The sequence below is a fragment of the Anomalospiza imberbis genome, chromosome 2, assembly GCF_031753505.1.
Source record: "Anomalospiza imberbis isolate Cuckoo-Finch-1a 21T00152 chromosome 2, ASM3175350v1, whole genome shotgun sequence".
NCBI lineage: Eukaryota > Metazoa > Chordata > Aves > Passeriformes > Viduidae > Anomalospiza > Anomalospiza imberbis.
The window spans coordinates 56,971,055-56,989,577 of record NC_089682.1 but is presented as its reverse complement, the minus strand read 5'-3'; the positions used below and the strand labels follow the sequence as shown (position 1 = coordinate 56,989,577).

At 36.3% G+C, this 18,523-nt stretch overlaps 1 protein-coding gene across 13 annotated transcripts in view; it reads left to right on the top strand.

The window, feature by feature from the left end:
* The window catches only part of PAN3 (poly(A) specific ribonuclease subunit PAN3), a 114,008-nt gene that overhangs the window by 61,270 nt on the left and 34,215 nt on the right, over window positions 1-18,523 (top strand). For 6 of the 13 annotated variants that reach the window (XM_068181204.1, XM_068181197.1, XM_068181203.1 and 3 more), the window contains 7 exons: window positions 1,039-1,204; window positions 1,619-1,706; window positions 7,638-7,777; window positions 8,534-8,663; window positions 11,519-11,583; window positions 12,291-12,429; window positions 15,438-18,375. In XM_068181204.1, the coding sequence (XP_068037305.1) occupies window positions 1,039-1,204; window positions 1,619-1,706; window positions 7,638-7,777; window positions 8,534-8,663; window positions 11,519-11,583; window positions 12,291-12,429; window positions 15,438-15,578 (869 nt within the window). In that variant the 3' untranslated portion in view covers window positions 15,579-18,375. Of the gene's footprint in view, window positions 1-1,038; window positions 1,205-1,618; window positions 1,707-2,213; window positions 2,366-7,637; window positions 7,778-8,533; window positions 8,664-11,518; window positions 11,584-12,290; window positions 12,430-13,553; window positions 13,692-15,437; window positions 18,376-18,523 lie in introns of those variants that run through there. The other 7 variants (XM_068181196.1, XM_068181199.1, XM_068181198.1 and 4 more) reach the window with 3 other exon arrangements.

The following is an 18,523-nucleotide window of genomic DNA, read 5'->3' as shown; positions in this document are numbered from 1 at the left end:
ACCCAAACAAACAAACAAAAAAAATAAAGCTAAAAAGAAATAAATGCTCAGAGAAGAGCACAGTCAGTTCACAGCAAAACCAATCAGATGCTTATGTGATTTTGCTTAATACTGATATTAATGGTCTCAAAATAAGCAAGATCAGTACTTAGGCAACCTCTTGAAATATCTCTTGTGGTTTGTTAAATTGAGATGTACTGTCTTACTCTGGATGTATTTTCTTCTGCTTCAACTTTGTGCAAGGCAAACAATACCAGCTTACTTGAATTACACACATCATACTGAAAATAACATTTGTTATCTATATCTTCATTTTTTCATGTGTGACTCAGTGTTACTCAAACTGTTTGCAATGTAGGATTTAAGTGTGTGTTTGCAAAGATTGAGTCTTACTTTTGAAAGGAGAACTACAAATCCATTTGGAAGGGGAGTAATGCATTTCTTTCATATGACCCATGGAATAGGGGTCATGCAGTGATGACTTGTCAGGGAGCTGTGTCACAGCAGAACATAAGTGAAGTTGTGTTCAGTGATGTTTAGCTTCCAAATCTTTGTCTGATTTGCTCATGTAAGTTGAAATTAGCTTGTTATTTTTTTCTTATTAGATGAGAAAATGTTTAATTGAGAAGCCTACCTGCAATAAAGGAGGTAAAAGGTTGCAGCTATTGCGGTACACGCTTTTTGTGTCAGGATATTGGTGTTTTTACTTCTGAAGTAGCTGCATATTTTGATGTACCATCTACTTTGAGCAATTTCCAATCAGTGCTCATTGTCAACTTCAAAACATCATTTCCCTGAATATCAGAATAAAAATAATGCCTAATGGATTGTCAGCATTTTCAAAAAAACCCATGTGAAACCAACCAATGAAGAAAAATCTATTCCCAAACTCACCTTTAAAGCAACATAAATGTGTCTTTCAAGGACTCTTGAGAGTTAAATGAAATGAGTATGTGAGTTAATTGTATAATTCAAGATGTTGTACTTTGCTTTTTGCACAGCAGCCTTCTATTGATGCTCACAATGTTTTGGTTCTAGGACAGCATGATGGACCTCTGCCACGGCAGCATGCGGGGTTGCTTCCAGAGTCTTTGATATGGGCATATATTGTGCAGCTCAGCTCTGCCTTACGGACCATTCACACAGCAGGACTGGCGTGCAGGGTTATGGATCCAACGAAGATTCTGGTAACAGGCAAAACAAGGTAATGAAAGCATTTGGTCTCACTGTGCTCTGTGTTCCTGGCAGCTGCTGACTGTGCACCTGATACATAAAGAGCTACTAAGTTCTCTCAACTGGCCTGAGGTAGTGTGCTAATGCTTGTAACTTTGGTTTTTTAAAGGTATTCTTAAACATATTTTGGGAAGACTTATACATTATCCTCAAACTACAGATCAGACCCACTACTGTCAGTTTAGGAATTTGTTGATTTATTTATAAACTGAATGCTGTCTGTGCATTTTATCAAATAGTAAAATCGGTCTTTTATGATGCATAGTAATTTGCTAAGTACTGATGTCTTTTATCATATCAAACAATTCAATGAATGCTGGAGGGAAAATTGAGTAACCAATAAAGTTTAATGGCAATTTTTCCTTTTCTCTTCTTGTTCCTAAAGGTTACGAGTTAATTGTGTTGGCATCTTTGACGTTTTGACATTTGACAACAGTCAAAATAATCCACTGGCATTAATGGCTCAGTTTCAGGTATGACAACACTGCCAGTTAGGTTGGTGGCTTGGCAAAGGGGATTACTGCAAACCAGTGTGATTCCTTTTGGAAGACAAGTACTTTAATTAAACTGTAGTCCAGTGTATCCATCTGTAAATGACTGTATTTTTTCATTTCTGATTTGGTCTTGGTTCTCCCATACACTATTCAAATTTGCTTGTAATTTATAAATGTAAATGCTCACTTTGATATCTTCTGCCTCTTAAATTCCAACAAGCTCACCGAACAGGTTGAACTGTAGTATTTAACAAACTTAAGTCAGAAAAGACTGGAAATAAAAGTTTCTAAAGGAAGGAGAAGAAAAATCCTACATTTAGTGTTAGAGATAAAAAATAATGATTCAGTAATAGTTTTTGCTCTGTCTTTTGTGATTTTAACATAAATAACTAAGTGTTGAGAGGAGTAAGATCTTTCAATTAACTGCATTTAGACCCTCTCCTCGTGCCAAAAAGATTCTAGTGTATCTTTATTTTGGGCTCCTAGTTTTTCCGTGCTCTCCTGGTGTTCTCTGAAGCGTGGACTCTGCATAATTCCTGAATTAAGAAGAACCCCTTTAGACTTAACAAAAACTGTTCCACAGTCATCTGGAGCATCACTGTGTACAGGAGTGCCTCTTTCCCTAACTTCCCCTCAGGGTAAAGTACGTTACTTCAGCAGTCATCACATACCCTGTCTGTACTGGGAGTGAAAGACTAAGTAGGGAGTTGGATTTATTTTCATTAATTGACTTTATTCACTGTGAGAACTGCTTATTCAGAGTCTTTAAGTAATAACTGAAATGTTTGAACTTTGGCCAGCAGAAACTAACTTGTTGGAGTTCTAGAACATAACTTTTTTTTTAATGATACAGTAAAGCAGTTTTCAGTGCGCTTTGAGGAGTACACCAAAGGATTTCATGCTCCCACACACACACACACACACTCAGCTATGTATCAGTGGGCTTTTGGTAATAATTTAGTGGAAAACAGTTGAGAGAAGATGAAAATACATGTAAGTAAGGGATTCCATGCCTAAAAATGTAATGAGAGGTTTTTTTTTTAAATCTAAGTACTTCTCTATTTTAATTTCAGCTTGGAAAGGGATCCTTCTGAGATATTATGGCATTCAAGTAAAGAAAAACATTTAAAATACTTGAAGATACAAATCTAAAAATACTTGCAGGTACACAAGTCTGTCAAAAACACCACCATAGCAGCTCAACACATGGCAGCTGACTTGCTTGATAATGCCTATTTTTTTTAGGGGGAATGGCTTCTCATGTTTTACATGTTGTTAATATTCAAACTGTTTAGGTTGTTCTGCTAAACCATAAAACAAATACTCCTAAATACTTAGTTTGGAAGGTCTAAACTGCAATTAGTAAATACAGTATGGCATTTTCTTTTGTTGCTTTTTCTAGAAGGGCTAGGCTTTCACTTCCCATTTTCTTACTTCAGTGGTGCCAGACTGGGTCCATTCCTTGAAATTTAGGAGTCATTTCTCATGCTCTACCTTTGTTTGCCCTAGCCAGATAAAATTACAAAATAGCATCAGCTGCTCATACTTTTTCCTTTTGATCCATGACCCAGTTCCTGAATTCCTCTGGGACTCCTGTGGCTGTTGAAAATGTAGGTTATCTCTTGGTTTACTGCCCAGCTAATATGCATTTCCTTGTTGTTGTCTTCAATGGAGAAAGCTATATTTGTTAGGGTTTGCCATTTTCTGACTATTTCCCTTGGTTAATATAAAGAGAGATTTTTGGCCAAAACAGTGAGGGGCTATGTAAAAGGAATGCAATTGTTCTTTACAATCTGTGTTAAACAAATTAATCTCTATGATTATTTAAGACTTGCATAAAGGCAGCAATAAAGGAAGCTAAAAAGAAGTAAATGAACTACGAATGGTGCATTGAAAACCAGGGGTTAAACCTGGATATACTGCAGCATGTGACTTCCTGCCCTGCCACAGTCCATAAGGCTTGTGTCAGTCAATTGCAAGGTACAGATGGGAAACGTAAATGGTGATACAGGAAACTGTAAAAAGGTTTAATAAATACTTATGTATTTGAAATAAAATGTAAGTCCTCCCCTTTACAAATATAAGAGAACATAAGTTTTACTGTTTTAAGAAGGGCTATAAAGTTACTTTTGCTTAAAGCAAATATTTTCAATTTAGCAAACCAAAATAATTTTCACATGCACCTCCCCAAATTTAAAGAAACTAGTTTGAAGAGATGTCTCAAGTACTAATATTGACTCTAAAAAAACCCACCAAAATGTAGGAACTTGGAGGTACTTCTAAGGACAATTCCAGAACTTATCCTTTTATGTGAATCCACAGAACTGGAGTATGGATGAGCTGATACTGATCCAAGCATGGCAGTGGATCAGGATAAACAAAACAAAATCAAAAGTAGTGTTGGTTTCAAAGTGTTTCTGGAAAATGGATCCTGTCAAAAAAAAAAAAGTTTTATTTTAATAGCTTACATGTCTGGCTGGTAAAATCAAGTGTATAAAAAAAGGTTGAGGTATCTCTAGGGCATTTGGCATAGTGGCACATAACCTATTTAATACAAAAAAAAAAAAGAAAGAGTACCTATGCAATTAACATTTAAATTACTCACTTGATATGCTTAAAATTGACTTGGTAACAGGGATACATTAATGAAGGGGTCTGTTTCTGAGTTTATCCCCTAGTGCTGGTTTTTAGTGAATGCTATTTAATAGCTCTATCAATGAACTAAGTGCTGATAAAATCCTTACTTACAAAGCATTCAAGAGATAAAAATTAAGTTGGTACAGGTTACAGTTATGAATTGAATTACTAATTAAATAGTTATTAATTGGCATGCAAGGTGCATTTTTGAACAAAAGGCTGCCTGTGCTTAGAAGGTGTAAAGATTTTCCTTGAAGTTAAGAATCAACTTAGTATGACTTCATAGTCCCTGTTGATAGTTACCATAGCAGAAGTTTTCTGTCAGATCTGTGGCAGAAGGAACTTATGTGATCCAGAGGAGCATGCAAACACAACAGAGAGTATAAACAAGGAAATGATTGTACCTAATATAGATCTGTACCTTGCACTAGCAAGGCTATTACAGGAATGCAGAAAAATATATTTCTGCTGTTCCTGTTGCAAGGAAGTCTGTTAGTTCTTGTGTGCTGTCTTTAACCTTTCTTTGCCTAGGAACAGTAAGAGCTGAATCTGCTGATACTTTCAGAAGATAGGTTAGGACTTAATAGGCATATGTGGATTGCTTCCTTACAGAAAGAATGGTGTAACCCAGCTCCTGGGAAGTCATGTACCCTGTCTGAATGGATAGAGTGAGTCAGCAGATGGTAGTTTAGTTGCCTCTAAAACAGTAATCTGACTCTCAGAAGTCCTGAACTTTATGGGATTTTTCCAGTTTGTGATATTCTGATTCTTCAGTCACACAGGAAGAATATTACATTTGTGCTCTTGTAAAACTTAAAACATTGGGTATTGTGATAACATTTTCTTTCAGGGTTTCAGCTAACAGTGAATAGTGAAGTGCCTCCAGAGAGCAGTTCAGCTGGCTCAAAATTTGAATTGTCTTACAGAATTGCAGCTGTGTCTTAAATTGATCAGTCTCTTGACTGAATGCTTGAAGTTCCTAACATAAGTGGATGAATCTAAGCCACTTTTGTGTCTAAAACAAGCTAATCATTAGCTGTAAATTGAAAGCTGAGTGTTTGGGGGTGCATTGGGGTGTCGTATCCTCTCTGCCAGTTCTTCTGGTAGTGTTAATTTGTGAAACAAGAAAAATTTTAAGGTTGCAAGTCAAATGCTCAAAACTCCACAAATCTTGAATTTAAAATTTCCTGTCCGATGTTAAATGTAAGACTTTCTCAGTCATTTCTAAAATCTAATGCAATCTGTATTATGAAAGCACCTATGCAAAGGAAGACAGAATTTGCATAGGATCTTGCCTGTATGTTTTCAGTGTCTCAGGATTGTGTGATGATACAGAATTTATATAGGCTATATGCTTATGAATGACTAAAAGTTGAAAGATACTAAGTATAAAGTAGAGGACTGCAGAAAGAAGTACCACTGTGGTTAATAGAAATGCATATTTCTTCTAGGACTTTTTGGAGAAAAAAAAATCATAATGAGAATGCCATTGTCTCAGGTGACACACGTTTCTAGATACTGCACCGGCAGAAGTCCTCTGTTTAGAACCATAGCAGTGTTCCTTGCTGCTGAAATTCACTACTTATTAGTGGAAGCAAGTTCACACTGAAAAGGGGGTTTATTGCTCTGATTAATGTCTCTTTACTAAAGGAAAAAGGAATGCTAATATCAGAAATTCTGTGTTGCTTAGGAAATAGTCTAGCAAATGCCAGTCCCACCTCCTTTTCAAACACTTTGTCCTTATTTGTCTCATTTTCCACATCCTGTTTCTGTCTTCATTAGCTACAAGAATGATATGCTTTTTAACTTCTGGCGTATTGTGAATCCATGTTCAAATTGTGCTGCTTAATCATACTGGATATAGGAACAGCAGGGGCATTGAGAGACCTGGAAAGGTTTGGTATTTTTTCCCTTCCCTCAGCACCTGGGAGACGTGGCTTCAGGGAAGGCTCTGCTCAGCTACTGCAGCCAGAGGCAGCAGGTGTGGTTATGCCTCTGGGTGGAAGACCTGTGAGGGGCTGTGGAATGTTCACCATCACAACAGTTTTCTAAAGCTGCCAAATTCTAACCAGAACTTTTAATGCCGCCGGATTTTTTAGCCTTTCTTACTGAAATGACGGAAGGTAGATTCCTGGTTTGACTGCATTCTCTGCTAAATGGCTTGGCCTTGCTCTAGGCTATGGAACTGACATTGTCAATTACTAGTAGCTTTTATGTTTTTAGTTTTGTAAAAATATCTTATTTTCTCAAAAAAAAAAAAAACAAAAAAAAAACCAACCCAAAACAATTCCAATTTTATATCTATAGCTGACTGTTAAATTCACTCGGAGACATGTCCAGCATGGAAGGCTGCAGGTGTTTTTAAGTTTAGCCAAGTTGTGTGCAGCTGAAAGCTTTTCCATGGAAAGAATCACTTCGACTTTTCCTATGAATGTCATTGTTTGCTACTAAATTAAGTTCTTGCTTTTAGCAGTGGGCTTTAAAATCTTCTGCAGCTTTTCAAAATAATTTCTCATGGCTGGCTATTAATACTGGCAGAATTTTCTGTTACAGCAAAGCAGGCTATATCCAGCATTTGTCTTGTAAGAGCAGTTCTGCTTTTAACAAAAGTGCTTAGTAATGCAAAGGTTTCTTCATAGCACACGATGCTGTTTGGTTTGGCAGCCATACAGGCCTGTCTAGTTATTTTACACAGTTCAGATCTTTTCACACTGTCCATCAGAGATAAAAATATTTGAGCAATTTGTTAAAATGGTGATATCATGTAGATGAATGTGGTGTGGATCCCAGTATGAAATTCACACTGGATGGCTAGATTAAAAAGATATGAATGCAGAAAATGCTGGTTTCAGTTTAACAAATAATCCTTTTATTTCTACATCTCATATTGAGAAGACTTGTTCTGTTTGCCACCAACTCCTTGACTTGTCAGCATTGAGCAGGTGGGTGGCTCAGCGAACCTCATTACAGAGCTTCTGCTCAGTACACAGTTCTCTCTGGTACTGTCCTTAAACTAAAAATAGGAAAATTTTAATAATTCAAAGATAAATATAGTACTTAAAAATTGCTAGGTGTCAGGACAGATTTTCTTCTGTACATTTTAACTACTGCAACTTGAGCAATCATATTGAACTATGATTTGAATAGTACTTACTTTAGTTGCTCAAATTCTTCTAAGGTTATTGAAGAACTGTCTGTCTTTAACACCATCTAGTACCATAGGTAGTATTTATCTATACTAAGAATCTTACCTGTGTGTGTTTTTCCTACTAGCAAGCAGATCTGATCTCCCTGGGGAAAGTTGTGTTGGCTTTGGCTTGCAATTCTTTATCAGGAATTCAGAGAGAGAATTTGCAGAAAGCAATGGAACTGGTGACAATCAACTATTCCTCTGACCTGAAGAATCTGATTTTGTAAGTTTGTTTAATAAATCTTTTAAAGGAAAATGCAGTGCTTTTTATTTATGCAAAAGTCAAATGGTATTTTTAAATGCAAGAAAGATTACAAATAAATCTGCGGTTGTTGAGTTTTCTTTATGGTCAGTGCACTGTTAAACATTGATATAATTTTTTTTGTATAATGCTGGTAAAGCTCTTGGTAAGATTTAGGAGTGTAAACAAAACAAGCATTTTAGGTTGTCTTCAATACTGGGCTTCATTGCATGTTCTCTGCAATAGCAATATGCTAGTCTTATCTTACAGATTCAGAAGGTACTGAGAAATAGGCACACTGACTTTTTGGCTGAAAGGTTAAGTGCTAGCTTTTTCTGGCTGCATATTCTTTTTGTGTCATTTCAATGTAGTCAGCCTTTTTCCCTCTTGCAGCCTGAGTGGGAAAAGTAGAAGTCTTTTCCCCTTTCCTTATTTGAAAAACAATTGCATTGCCCTCTGAATCTGCATCCTTCTCTCTTTTTGTAAATGTTCGTGCTGTTTGAATGGCGTGAACTGCACAGTTTTGTGAAAGCATACTCCTGTCTTGTATAAATGACTGACTTAATGTATACATGCAAATTAATTGTGTTTTCTTGATGGTATCTTCTTCTGAGAAACATAAAAATTGTCAACTTTGTGTATTGAATACAAAAATATAAATAGTTATAATATCATAATGGAATATAATGTTTGGCATTTGCAGAAAGTAATCTTTTGGTGGTTGGGTTATTTTGGCAGGTATTTGCTGACTGACCAAAACAGACTTCGCAGTGTAAATGATATCATGCCTATGATTGGCGCACGATTTTATACTCAGTTGGATGCTGCTCAGATGCGAAATGATGTTATAGAAGAAGACCTAGCAAAGGTAAACCATGTAGTAATTCCTGCAGAAAGATCTGTAGTCAGTATTCCTGGAGCTGTACCTTAAAACTGAATGTTTTCTACTGATTTCTGTTTCTGGGTTTTTTTTCCTCCTGTTTGTTTATTAACCTAAGTAATCTGCCTGAAGGCTTGACAACTCTAAGCTCAGGCTTTTGAAAGCTCCAAAGCTGCAAGAATTCCTAGTTCTAAGATGTCCTCAGTTGTGTGAAGTAGCATCTTCATTTCAACCAGTCGTTTTGGGGAAATTATGTTCTTTATAGCATGGTTTAAATTACCATTCTCAGTAAAGAGGGCCATGTATGTCATGTAGATCATGTAATGTGTGCTAAAACCCCATAAATTTTTAGGTTTGGATTTTGGTGTCCCTGGTCACATATGTTTTCCTTTCTGAATGAATTCTAATTCATGGAGATACCATGTTCAGCTTTCCTAAATGTGCGCTCTTGCTGTGTGGGGGTCTGTGGTGTTCAGTCAAGGTATCAAGTACCTAGCTATAAAAGAAATATGTACTATGTATCAAGTCAGGGTCTATTTGTACACCAGGAAAGAGGGTCTGTTAGTCAGAAGCAACTGACAGCAGGATTTCTACCAGGACTGAGATACATTGTGCTTTTATGGCCCTGAAAATGTGTGGGATAGGGTATTACACAAGGATTTAATCAAGTCCTCTGATTCTACTCCGTTATAACCCGTCCCTGAGAACTTTTTAAGAGATAGTAGGCCAGTGTTTGGGATTCTGATGGACTCAGTTCTCTTGATTTCTCCAGTATTGTCCTGTTGGAGAACAGTTTTCTCCTCCTTGATGAAAGATGCTGAAATCTATCAGAAGCAAGGAGCTGTAGAAAGCGGTATCTGTTGTACCTCTAGATGCTGGTTGCCCACTTTGTCAGAATCAACTACTAATTCTTCTCCAGAGATGTTTGAGATCATTTGTTGTTAGGGTGGCCTACATGCCTGCACAAAGCTGGGCAGATGGGCTCTTTCCCATAGCAAAGATGGAGATTGCCCTGTGATCAGCATTAAAATTTCTTTATTTTTAGTCACATTGTTTGAGCAGTTACTTATCACTGGCAGGTGGGCAGAGGTACTACAAATTCAAGTTGTTGCTTAGCCCCCAGTTTGGCAATAGCTGTTTAACTGACAGTGATAAATACCACTTCTTAATTAGCTGTCACACTGTAACTTGTTCATACTATGAGACTCCTTCCATTAACATCAGAGATACATATCTCTTAAGTCTAGTCTGATACCTTCTGTTCATTTTTGTCCCAAAGCAAATGCTTTAGAGGGAGTATTAGACTACCATGTGTGGGGGTTTTTTTGGTTTTTTTCTCATTCTCCAAGCATGGAGTCATCTGTAGCTTGGGGACTTCTGATGCAGGAAGTGGTTTATATGTAGTTAACATCTTTGTAACACTCACTTTTCACACTGCAGTAACCCTGTTATACTATTAATTTCCTTCCTCACTTTTACATTCATCATATTGATGTAATAGCAGTCCATGCCTCAGTTTATAAGCCCTGTGGAGAGTGTCTCCCTCCTTACAGGCTGCTAGGCCTGCTGGGAGGCCTCTTGGAGACTTCGTGCCTGTGTTGTTGCTCAGCTGTGTCACCATTCACTAGGAATCTGCAAGGCAGTGAACTTAACACAGATGTAGTTTTGGCTTTTGAGTATTTGACCACATGCCAAAAATAAATTTGGTAGTTATACCAAATAGGAGACCTTGGCCAGCTGGACAGGGTTGGTTTTCCATGTCAGTCTCTTTAAGTGTAGCTACTGTTGTGGTACAAGCTGTTCTCCAGTGTGGTTTTAGACTATTAATAGTACTCTGCAACCTATAGGTTGTCCAAGGTCAGGCTGTTATCACATTGACCCACTTTATTTACCTAGCTGTGCACAGTAATCTACTCCAGACTGAATTCAGTTGAAATCAATATGATCATGCATGGAATTAGATTCATCTTAGCATGAATAATGTTGTAGACCTGGGCCATTGCAGAAGGTCAATAATATTAGAGAGGATCTTTTCCTGACAGCTTTGATTTACACTGTGAATTAATTTTTTGTTTAATGTAAGTTAGGATGTTACTGTTCTTACTGCATCCTGAGTGGTGTGGAAAAACACGCTAAATCAACTTTCAGTTGCATGCGTGCTAAGCAACTATAATTTTGATGTTCTGCCTCTGTGTGACCTCATTGTCATTGCTTTATTTTTGTCATTTATGGACTCAGCATTTATACTCAATTTTAAGACTTTGAACTGCTTTGAAAAAACTTGTTTCAAAATTATTTTTGCAATCAATTATCATTTGAGTTTGATGATATTGCTGCTAAATATTTACTAATAATGGCCTAGAAAGCATTTCTGGAAAACAGATCTGGTAGATTTTCTTCTCATCTTTACCTGAAATAAGGTGGTGTACTGCATACTTCTGCATTTCTTGGTAACTCTGTATGCGTCTGTGTGTATATAAAAAAACCCATATTCTTCTTTGTCTAACTTGCTGTATTTTAGCATACCTGTGTAGGCTGGCAGAAGATTAGACTTACATTTCCACAAAGAAATAGATTGCCTGGTCCAGTTCCTGCTGGGACAGAGAGGTATCACTAGTTGCTGAATCTTCACATTTTAATTTGAAGTGCTAAAATGAGCACTGGACTACTGATACATAATACAATGAATTTGATATCTGTCTGAAAAATAATACCCTCTTCTTTGAATTAATAAGCCTTTGTAAATAATAGTGGTTCACTGGCATTATTACCATGTATCTTTTGCAAGTAAATGTCTAAATTTTGTTTCAGACACTCTTAATAACCTTTTTCTTGTTTTCTAGGAGGTGCAAAATGGAAGGTTGTTTAGGCTCCTAGCAAAATTGGGAACAATCAATGAGAGGCCAGAGTAAGAAATACTTATTTTTGTGGTTTAGAATATGTAAAACATAGTTTGCAATGCACTTTCTTCCTTCATAAATTTAAGCTGTTTTCCCCCCATGTTTGCCCATAGAGAAATGAGTATTTAAGAAGACTTGAGAAAAATCAGATAAGCAGCTTGGACCAAAACTTTAAGCAGACAGGAGAAGGCTACAAGTAGATATACTGAAGTTGTTTCATTGTATTTAGTATGGTTTCTCTTGTGAGTGGCAGTAGTTTTGGAGGAAATCCATAGCTTGCTTTAACTGCAGCAAAGGGTGTAGATACTGGTTTTAAGCTAGTGAGTTTTCACCTTGTTTTTTATTCACTAACTACATCAAAATGAAGTATTCATTGTCTGTTTTCCATCCTTTTGCATAAATTTAGTTATGTTTATAATGCAGGCTTCTACATGTGTTTTACATGGAAAACTTGTTGCAGATAATTTTTGCTTTCTTCCATTATTTTTGGTGGCTCTTGGAAGGCATTAGCTTTAGGTGCTCAAGCAGCTGAGAAAGTTTTTGAGTATGCTATCTTCTGTTTATGATGGGGGGGACTAATTTAATTGCAATTTATAGCAGGTAGATTAGCTGTGTGATAAGATTACTCATCTGAGGTTGAAGTGTCATTTGTATCTGTGGGGTTTGATTTTACTTAACTTACTGAGCTTTAATATGAGAATTTGTTTTTCACTAGGTTTCAGAAGGACCCAACGTGGTCAGAAACTGGAGACAGGTATTTACTAAAGCTCTTTCGAGATCACCTTTTCCATCAGGTGACAGAAGCGGGTACTCCTTGGATTGACCTCAGTCACATTATCTCATGTCTTAACAAGGTACACTGTACTTCGGTTAGCTTTTACACATTTGATTGGGTTAGCTTTCTTTAAAAGAGTATTCCACTGCAAAGCAAGTTGGCACTAAGTGCCATTAATTAATGCCATTGGCTTAGCTGGTGGTTATTTTCCCCATTTTGGATTAAAACCATGTATTCACTAAGCTAATATTCCAACATCTATGGATATCTTAAATAAAACTAGTACATGAATATTAAAAATTTGTTAATATAGTGTGAGATACAATATTAACTTTTCATCCTAGAATGCATTGATTACTGTGGATAAGCAATGCTGGTCCCTTTATGCTACTCTGGTCTTTCAACACAGCATAAAGGATCCATAATACTCCTTTAAGTGGGGGAGGTTTCTCCTGGTAGTTATCACAAAGGATGGTCATAAGGCAAGATCCATTCCTAAACTGTGCTGACTCGAGTAGGAGACAGGAGGGAAACTGCAACATAAATTTGTGCAAAATCATTGCCATGGACAGTGCTGGAAAATTTCTGTGACTTAAAATGTTAAGTCCACTTCTATAATAACTTCCCTAGCCTCTCCAGCCCTTTGTTTTCCAAGGTTGACTTAACAAAGCTATTTGCAGTTTTCTAAGGGCTGCACCACTAGCAGAATTTTATCTGAGCACTCTCATGATTAATAGCAGGAGATGTGTGAGAGACCACAAGATCTTCAGTAGAGGAAGAACTTGTCTTGCTCCATAAATTAAAAAGTATGTGAGCTGATTATTTTTTTCATTGGTGGATCGGCTTACAACTTATTTTACATCGTTTTGCCAAACTTCAATAATCCATGGGAGACTTAAGATGCTGCAACTTTTTTGTTATTGCTTTTGTAGCTGCTTGGTAATTTCACTTGCTCGGTACAGAATGGTGATGCAGACACTGACAATACACAGTTGTAGTTCCCAATATTTTCTAGAACTAGGATAGTCAACTTTCTTGTCCAAGAAAAGTAGAATATGTTCAGATCCTTTGATGTGTAATAACTGTGCAGTTAAATATTTTTCTAAAATTGTCAGGGTTTCTAACCTCCTATTAGACCACTGCTGTGCATTTTTTAACCTCCTTTTTATCTTTCTGGTTGGTGTCTGTAATCACTTTAAAAAGGACATTAAAGGGATTGAGGCTAAATCAAAAAGAAAGCATGTTGACATTCAAGTAGGCATTGAAATGCCATCATGATTTGAAAGCAGTGACTCATACAGTACTGTAGCAAGAGGGGACAGTCCTGAATTCATAGGTCAGGTAAGAGACAATGTCAAAGAATGCCTTGTTCTATAAATGTTCATGGCTTACCTTTTTAAACAGAGGCTCTTCTCTTCTGTGGTTGTGGGCTAAGCACACAAAAAATGTAAGACATACAGAACTCTGCTTTGGAAATACACTCTAAAAAGCACTTCAGAAACTGTAGAAGTACTAGTAGGAGTTATATGGACTTCACTGGTACTTGCCAAACACATGCCTTTTGAATGAAAGCTATTATGTTGTTTTAAAAAAACCAAACCAACAAAATTTCCTTTTCAATGTGGTGTTTTGAGCATCTTTTCAGCTGAGAATATTGATTTATGCATCCACAGGAGGAAAGAAAGCCATAAATATTGATGTTTGTAATTAGCAGTGTGGCTTTCTTAATATAGAGCTTCCATTAGGAAGACCTTCTATTAAGGTAATTCATTGATTTGTTGTATGATGCTAATAGGAATGAACAGTGGACAATATTTCACAAACACCTTAATTGTATTAATATTTTGTAATGGATGTTGGAAGACACTGGTGGTTTTATCCTACTCTACAAAAATTAGAAGCTAATTGGCTTGCTTTCGTCCTTCTGAAACCATTCACAAAGCAGCAGCTTTAAATTGTGGCAGTTCCAGCTTTTAAGGTTACACTCAAAACATTACTTTGGAAGAGAAATGCAATTGCTAGCTTGCTGTGTTGCTCCAGACAGCAGCTAGTGGAACATCTCTGTGACAAATTTCATTGTTTTTCTATTCAGTACAATATTATAATACAATAGTAGTACGCTATTATAACAGTACAATATTATACATAATTATAAACCTGCTGGGGTTGTATTTCCAAAGAATGGATTGATAGTGTCATATCTCACTTGTCTCTGCCCCACCTTTTGTATTGGAATAAGAAAGACTGTGGTGGAACTATCAACGTATTGACTAAAAAATACAAAAATTCTGCATAATAAAGAGAGTCTGACAGCTCTCTATTGATGAACATTTCTTGCACAGTGAGAAGAACATAAGGAACAGTGATGTAATAGGCTTCAGTATGTAAAGCAGGATATTCCTCTGTTAGAAATTAGGATCTAATGATATATAAAAAAAGTGCATATTGAATCTGAGAAGTCAGAACAAGCCATGAGAAGAAATGTGGAACAAACATTGATCTTCAACCCCAAATTATCCATTTGGTTATGGATTATACCAAAGTAATTTTTTATTTCTAAGGGATTATGTGTACCATACAGTTTAGTTTGTTTCCAGTACTGTCAAAAATGTGAGGTTTGGGTTTCTACCAGTTTTCAGGCTACTTGGGGCTGATCTAGCCATTATCTCATTTCAGAGTGGACAAGAAGTAAATTGCCTACCTGACGTTTAGGCTTGTGGATCATGTGCGCAAATGTAATGTCAAATTCAGTTTTGTTCGTCAGGAAGTACATGAAAATTTTGCCAGGTTTTCTACACAGGGAAGTATAGCATTACAGGATTACTAGCTTTGTGGAAAGGGAAGGAAACATTGATAATCTAGTCCTAAGGCCTGGAGTGTCCGTCAGGTTAAGATCAAAATGTCTCCATTTTTTGGCAAGCATGTTGTTGTGGTGCAATTCAGATTCTTCCTTTGTGTCCTGATAGTGGATTTGAACTGCACTATAACAATGTACTTGCTAAGAAATTGATTGCTTTTGTTGTTGGGGAAATGTTTTGCCATTTCTTTCACACTTCTTTTATTTTATCTTTTGCATTCTTGTTACAGTTAGATGCTGGTGTGCCAGAAAAAATAAGCCTCATTTCCAGAGATGAGAAGAGTGTACTTGTGGTAACTTACAGCGATTTAAAACGCTGCTTTGAAAATACTTTTCAAGAACTGATTGCAGCCGCAAATGGTCAGTTGTAGTATTTGCTGAAAGCATGCAGGACATTGCTGAGGAACTTAACCTATAGCAAATTGCACTACAGCTGAATTGTTGTTGTCATCTCATTTCACATTTGGGAAACAAACAGGAGATGAGCAAAGCTGCTTGCACTTCAGTCAGGTACACTGTTACTTGAAGGGAAGAATGTTTCACTTATCCTAGAGCTAAGGCTGCCATTGGAGGCTTTATCTGTGAAGAATTTATTTTAGATTAAGGAACACATCAGGTGCATGATGTTCCTACTTTTATTTTTTCCACTTGTATATGCACTAATTTTAATTTTTTTAAGACTTTTCTGATCTCTGAAGTTTTGCCACATTGTATACTTAAGGGAAACTCTTTGCAAGGACATTTCTGGGATACATTTTTGTCACTGAGGATATAGCAAAATTTATTCATTTTTGATATTATTTGCACCCAGAATAGCATAAAGGACCAGGTAAATAATTTAATAGAAATTGTGTTCTATTAATGACCGTTTAGTTCGTAACCTCTGTAAAAGTGTGTTGTATGCAAGCTCTGTATGCCACCCACTGTTAGCTCAAAGAAATGTGAGAAAAAACAACTTTTTAAAACCAGTCAAGTGAAGTATTGGTGAATTGACTAAAAAGGAAAGAAAAAGTCCCCTGTCATTTGATTTAAACTTTGTCTAAGCAAAGTGACGAAAACAGCATAATGGGAAACATCTTTAATTTAAGGAGCATATCAAACTTGCTCTAAACACAACCAGCGCCTTTTAAAAATTGTTTGTACATTTTCCTGGTAGTCAGAAGCATTTACATTTATGCAATTTTTTTAATAGATTTTTTTTAAAGAAATTGTTTAAATGCCTGAAGTTTCAGGAGTGTATTACTTTAGGTTATTTACAGTATAATTTTTGTATAAAGTTCTGTTCTTTGAACCACAGCTTTATTATGGTACGCTACACTGGATACAGATACAAAGACACTGTTAAAAGAAGATTAACTAAACACAGCAGTTGTCTGGCATCAAGAGCTTTTCAAGTTTTACGGCCTGAATCTGGAGGGATAATGATCTGCTGTGCCTTTGCAGTCACTGCTTAGCCCAAAGTAATATTACTTTTGCTAATACTCAACACATGAATATTCCTGAAGTAATTCAGTCTCAAAAGTCTGGAATTTTGCTCCTCAATTACCTTTCTAATTTTTGGACATGCAGTTGTCTCCAAACTTGGGTATTCATGGGATTTCTAGTTAAACACCTACACTTTGATACTGAAGACTGCCAAATATGTAGGAATTTCCTTTCTTAAAGCAGTAGTGAAGACTGTATCTATCCTTTCCCAGCACTGAATGTTTTAATAGCACTGGGTGCTCACCATGAAGAAAATGTGGAAACTCAAAAGGTCAGGACAGACTCTAAGCACTTGCAACTGATGTTACTGACATCAATTTTAATGATTCTCAATATTTGTAGTTTTCAGAGAAGTTTTTAATATTTCTCTGTCCACTTTTATAAGCTTTAAAATGATTCTCCGCCTTGAGACTTGCATCAAGAAAAAAGCAACTCTCTTCACATCGAAAGCTTTGAAGACTAGGGACATGCTTTACACATTTTAGAAAATGTGGTTGAATCCACATTAAGTAGCATCAGTTGTTGAGTTTAAAAATCAATTATTGTTGCAATTTTAAAAGGAACATAATGTTTAATATTCAAATGATAACAGTTGCCAGAATGTTCTTTTTAATATAAAAGGAACAGGAACTTTGAAAAGTGAACATGCAGAACAGTCTTTTATCATTAGCTCATGTATTTGAGGAAGAGCAGCTGTCTTTTCTATGTTTTTTGACAAATCATATTGTAATTCTTTTGTACAAAAAAAGAAGTACTTGTATTCTAGAAGAAATATGGAATGCTTAATTTATAAGCGGGCTGAGGTTTTTCCAGTATTTTTTTCTTTGAAAATGAAAGGGGATCATCTGTTCAGTTGTGGGGTTTGGGAACCTTTGAAAATTTAATTTGTGGACCAATATTTTGTGGAAGTGTAAGGCAGGGGTAAAATAGGGCTTGAATTCTCATCCTTTTTAGACCAGCACACCCTCTGCAAGACATGTCTAAATTGCAAACCTGTGTGTATTTGCATAATGTCAGTTTGCTTCAGCCCCTAGTAACCTCAGGACTTGGTTTAAAAATAAAAAGGTAGACAGCTAATAAGTTTTCATACATAATGTCAGCCAGAAAATATTTGGTGTCAGGTAACACATGAAATTAAAAAGAAATTGAGCTTTGTTTTCTATTTATTTTATTTGATTTGTATTTGGGAATTATTTGAACAGTCTGAAGTTCAGCTTGGGTGTTTTTTGGGGGAGAGCCCTTCTACCCCATTTTAATTCCATTTAGAAGGTTGTCCTAAAGTTGTAGTTTGATTCATAGGAAGAACTGTGTAACTGTTTGTAAAAGAAGAGTCACCAGGATGTGCCCTCCCAGATGGGAAAATTATTTCTGACCTTCCTGTTTTTTACAGCTAAAAGCACAGAAGGGACAACCTTTGAAATCATCTGATGTTGGTAATTTTAATTTTTGTACCGGTTTTAAATTTTGTTGCTGTATTTACTATATTGTAAATATTTTGTTGAGGGTACCTATGTATTTTTGATTTGCCCTTGTTTCAGTAATTCAGGTGTCAACTGCTTCCCCTAAAAAGCACCAGTATGTTAAGTTCTAATGTCATGATCCCAGTATGTGTTACTCATCTTTAATCCTGTTTTCATTGTTCATGTGTACAGCAGTATTTTTAATAAAGAATACCAGAAGTAACGTGGCCTTATTTCGACATTGTGAAGTTCTGAATTTGGATGCAGGGCTTTTCAACTTGGTGGTGGAATTTCATTTCTTTCTGTCTCATACTTCTTTTGTATTTATTCTGTCTGCAGTTCAGAGTTTAAACAAATAGGAGTCACAAATT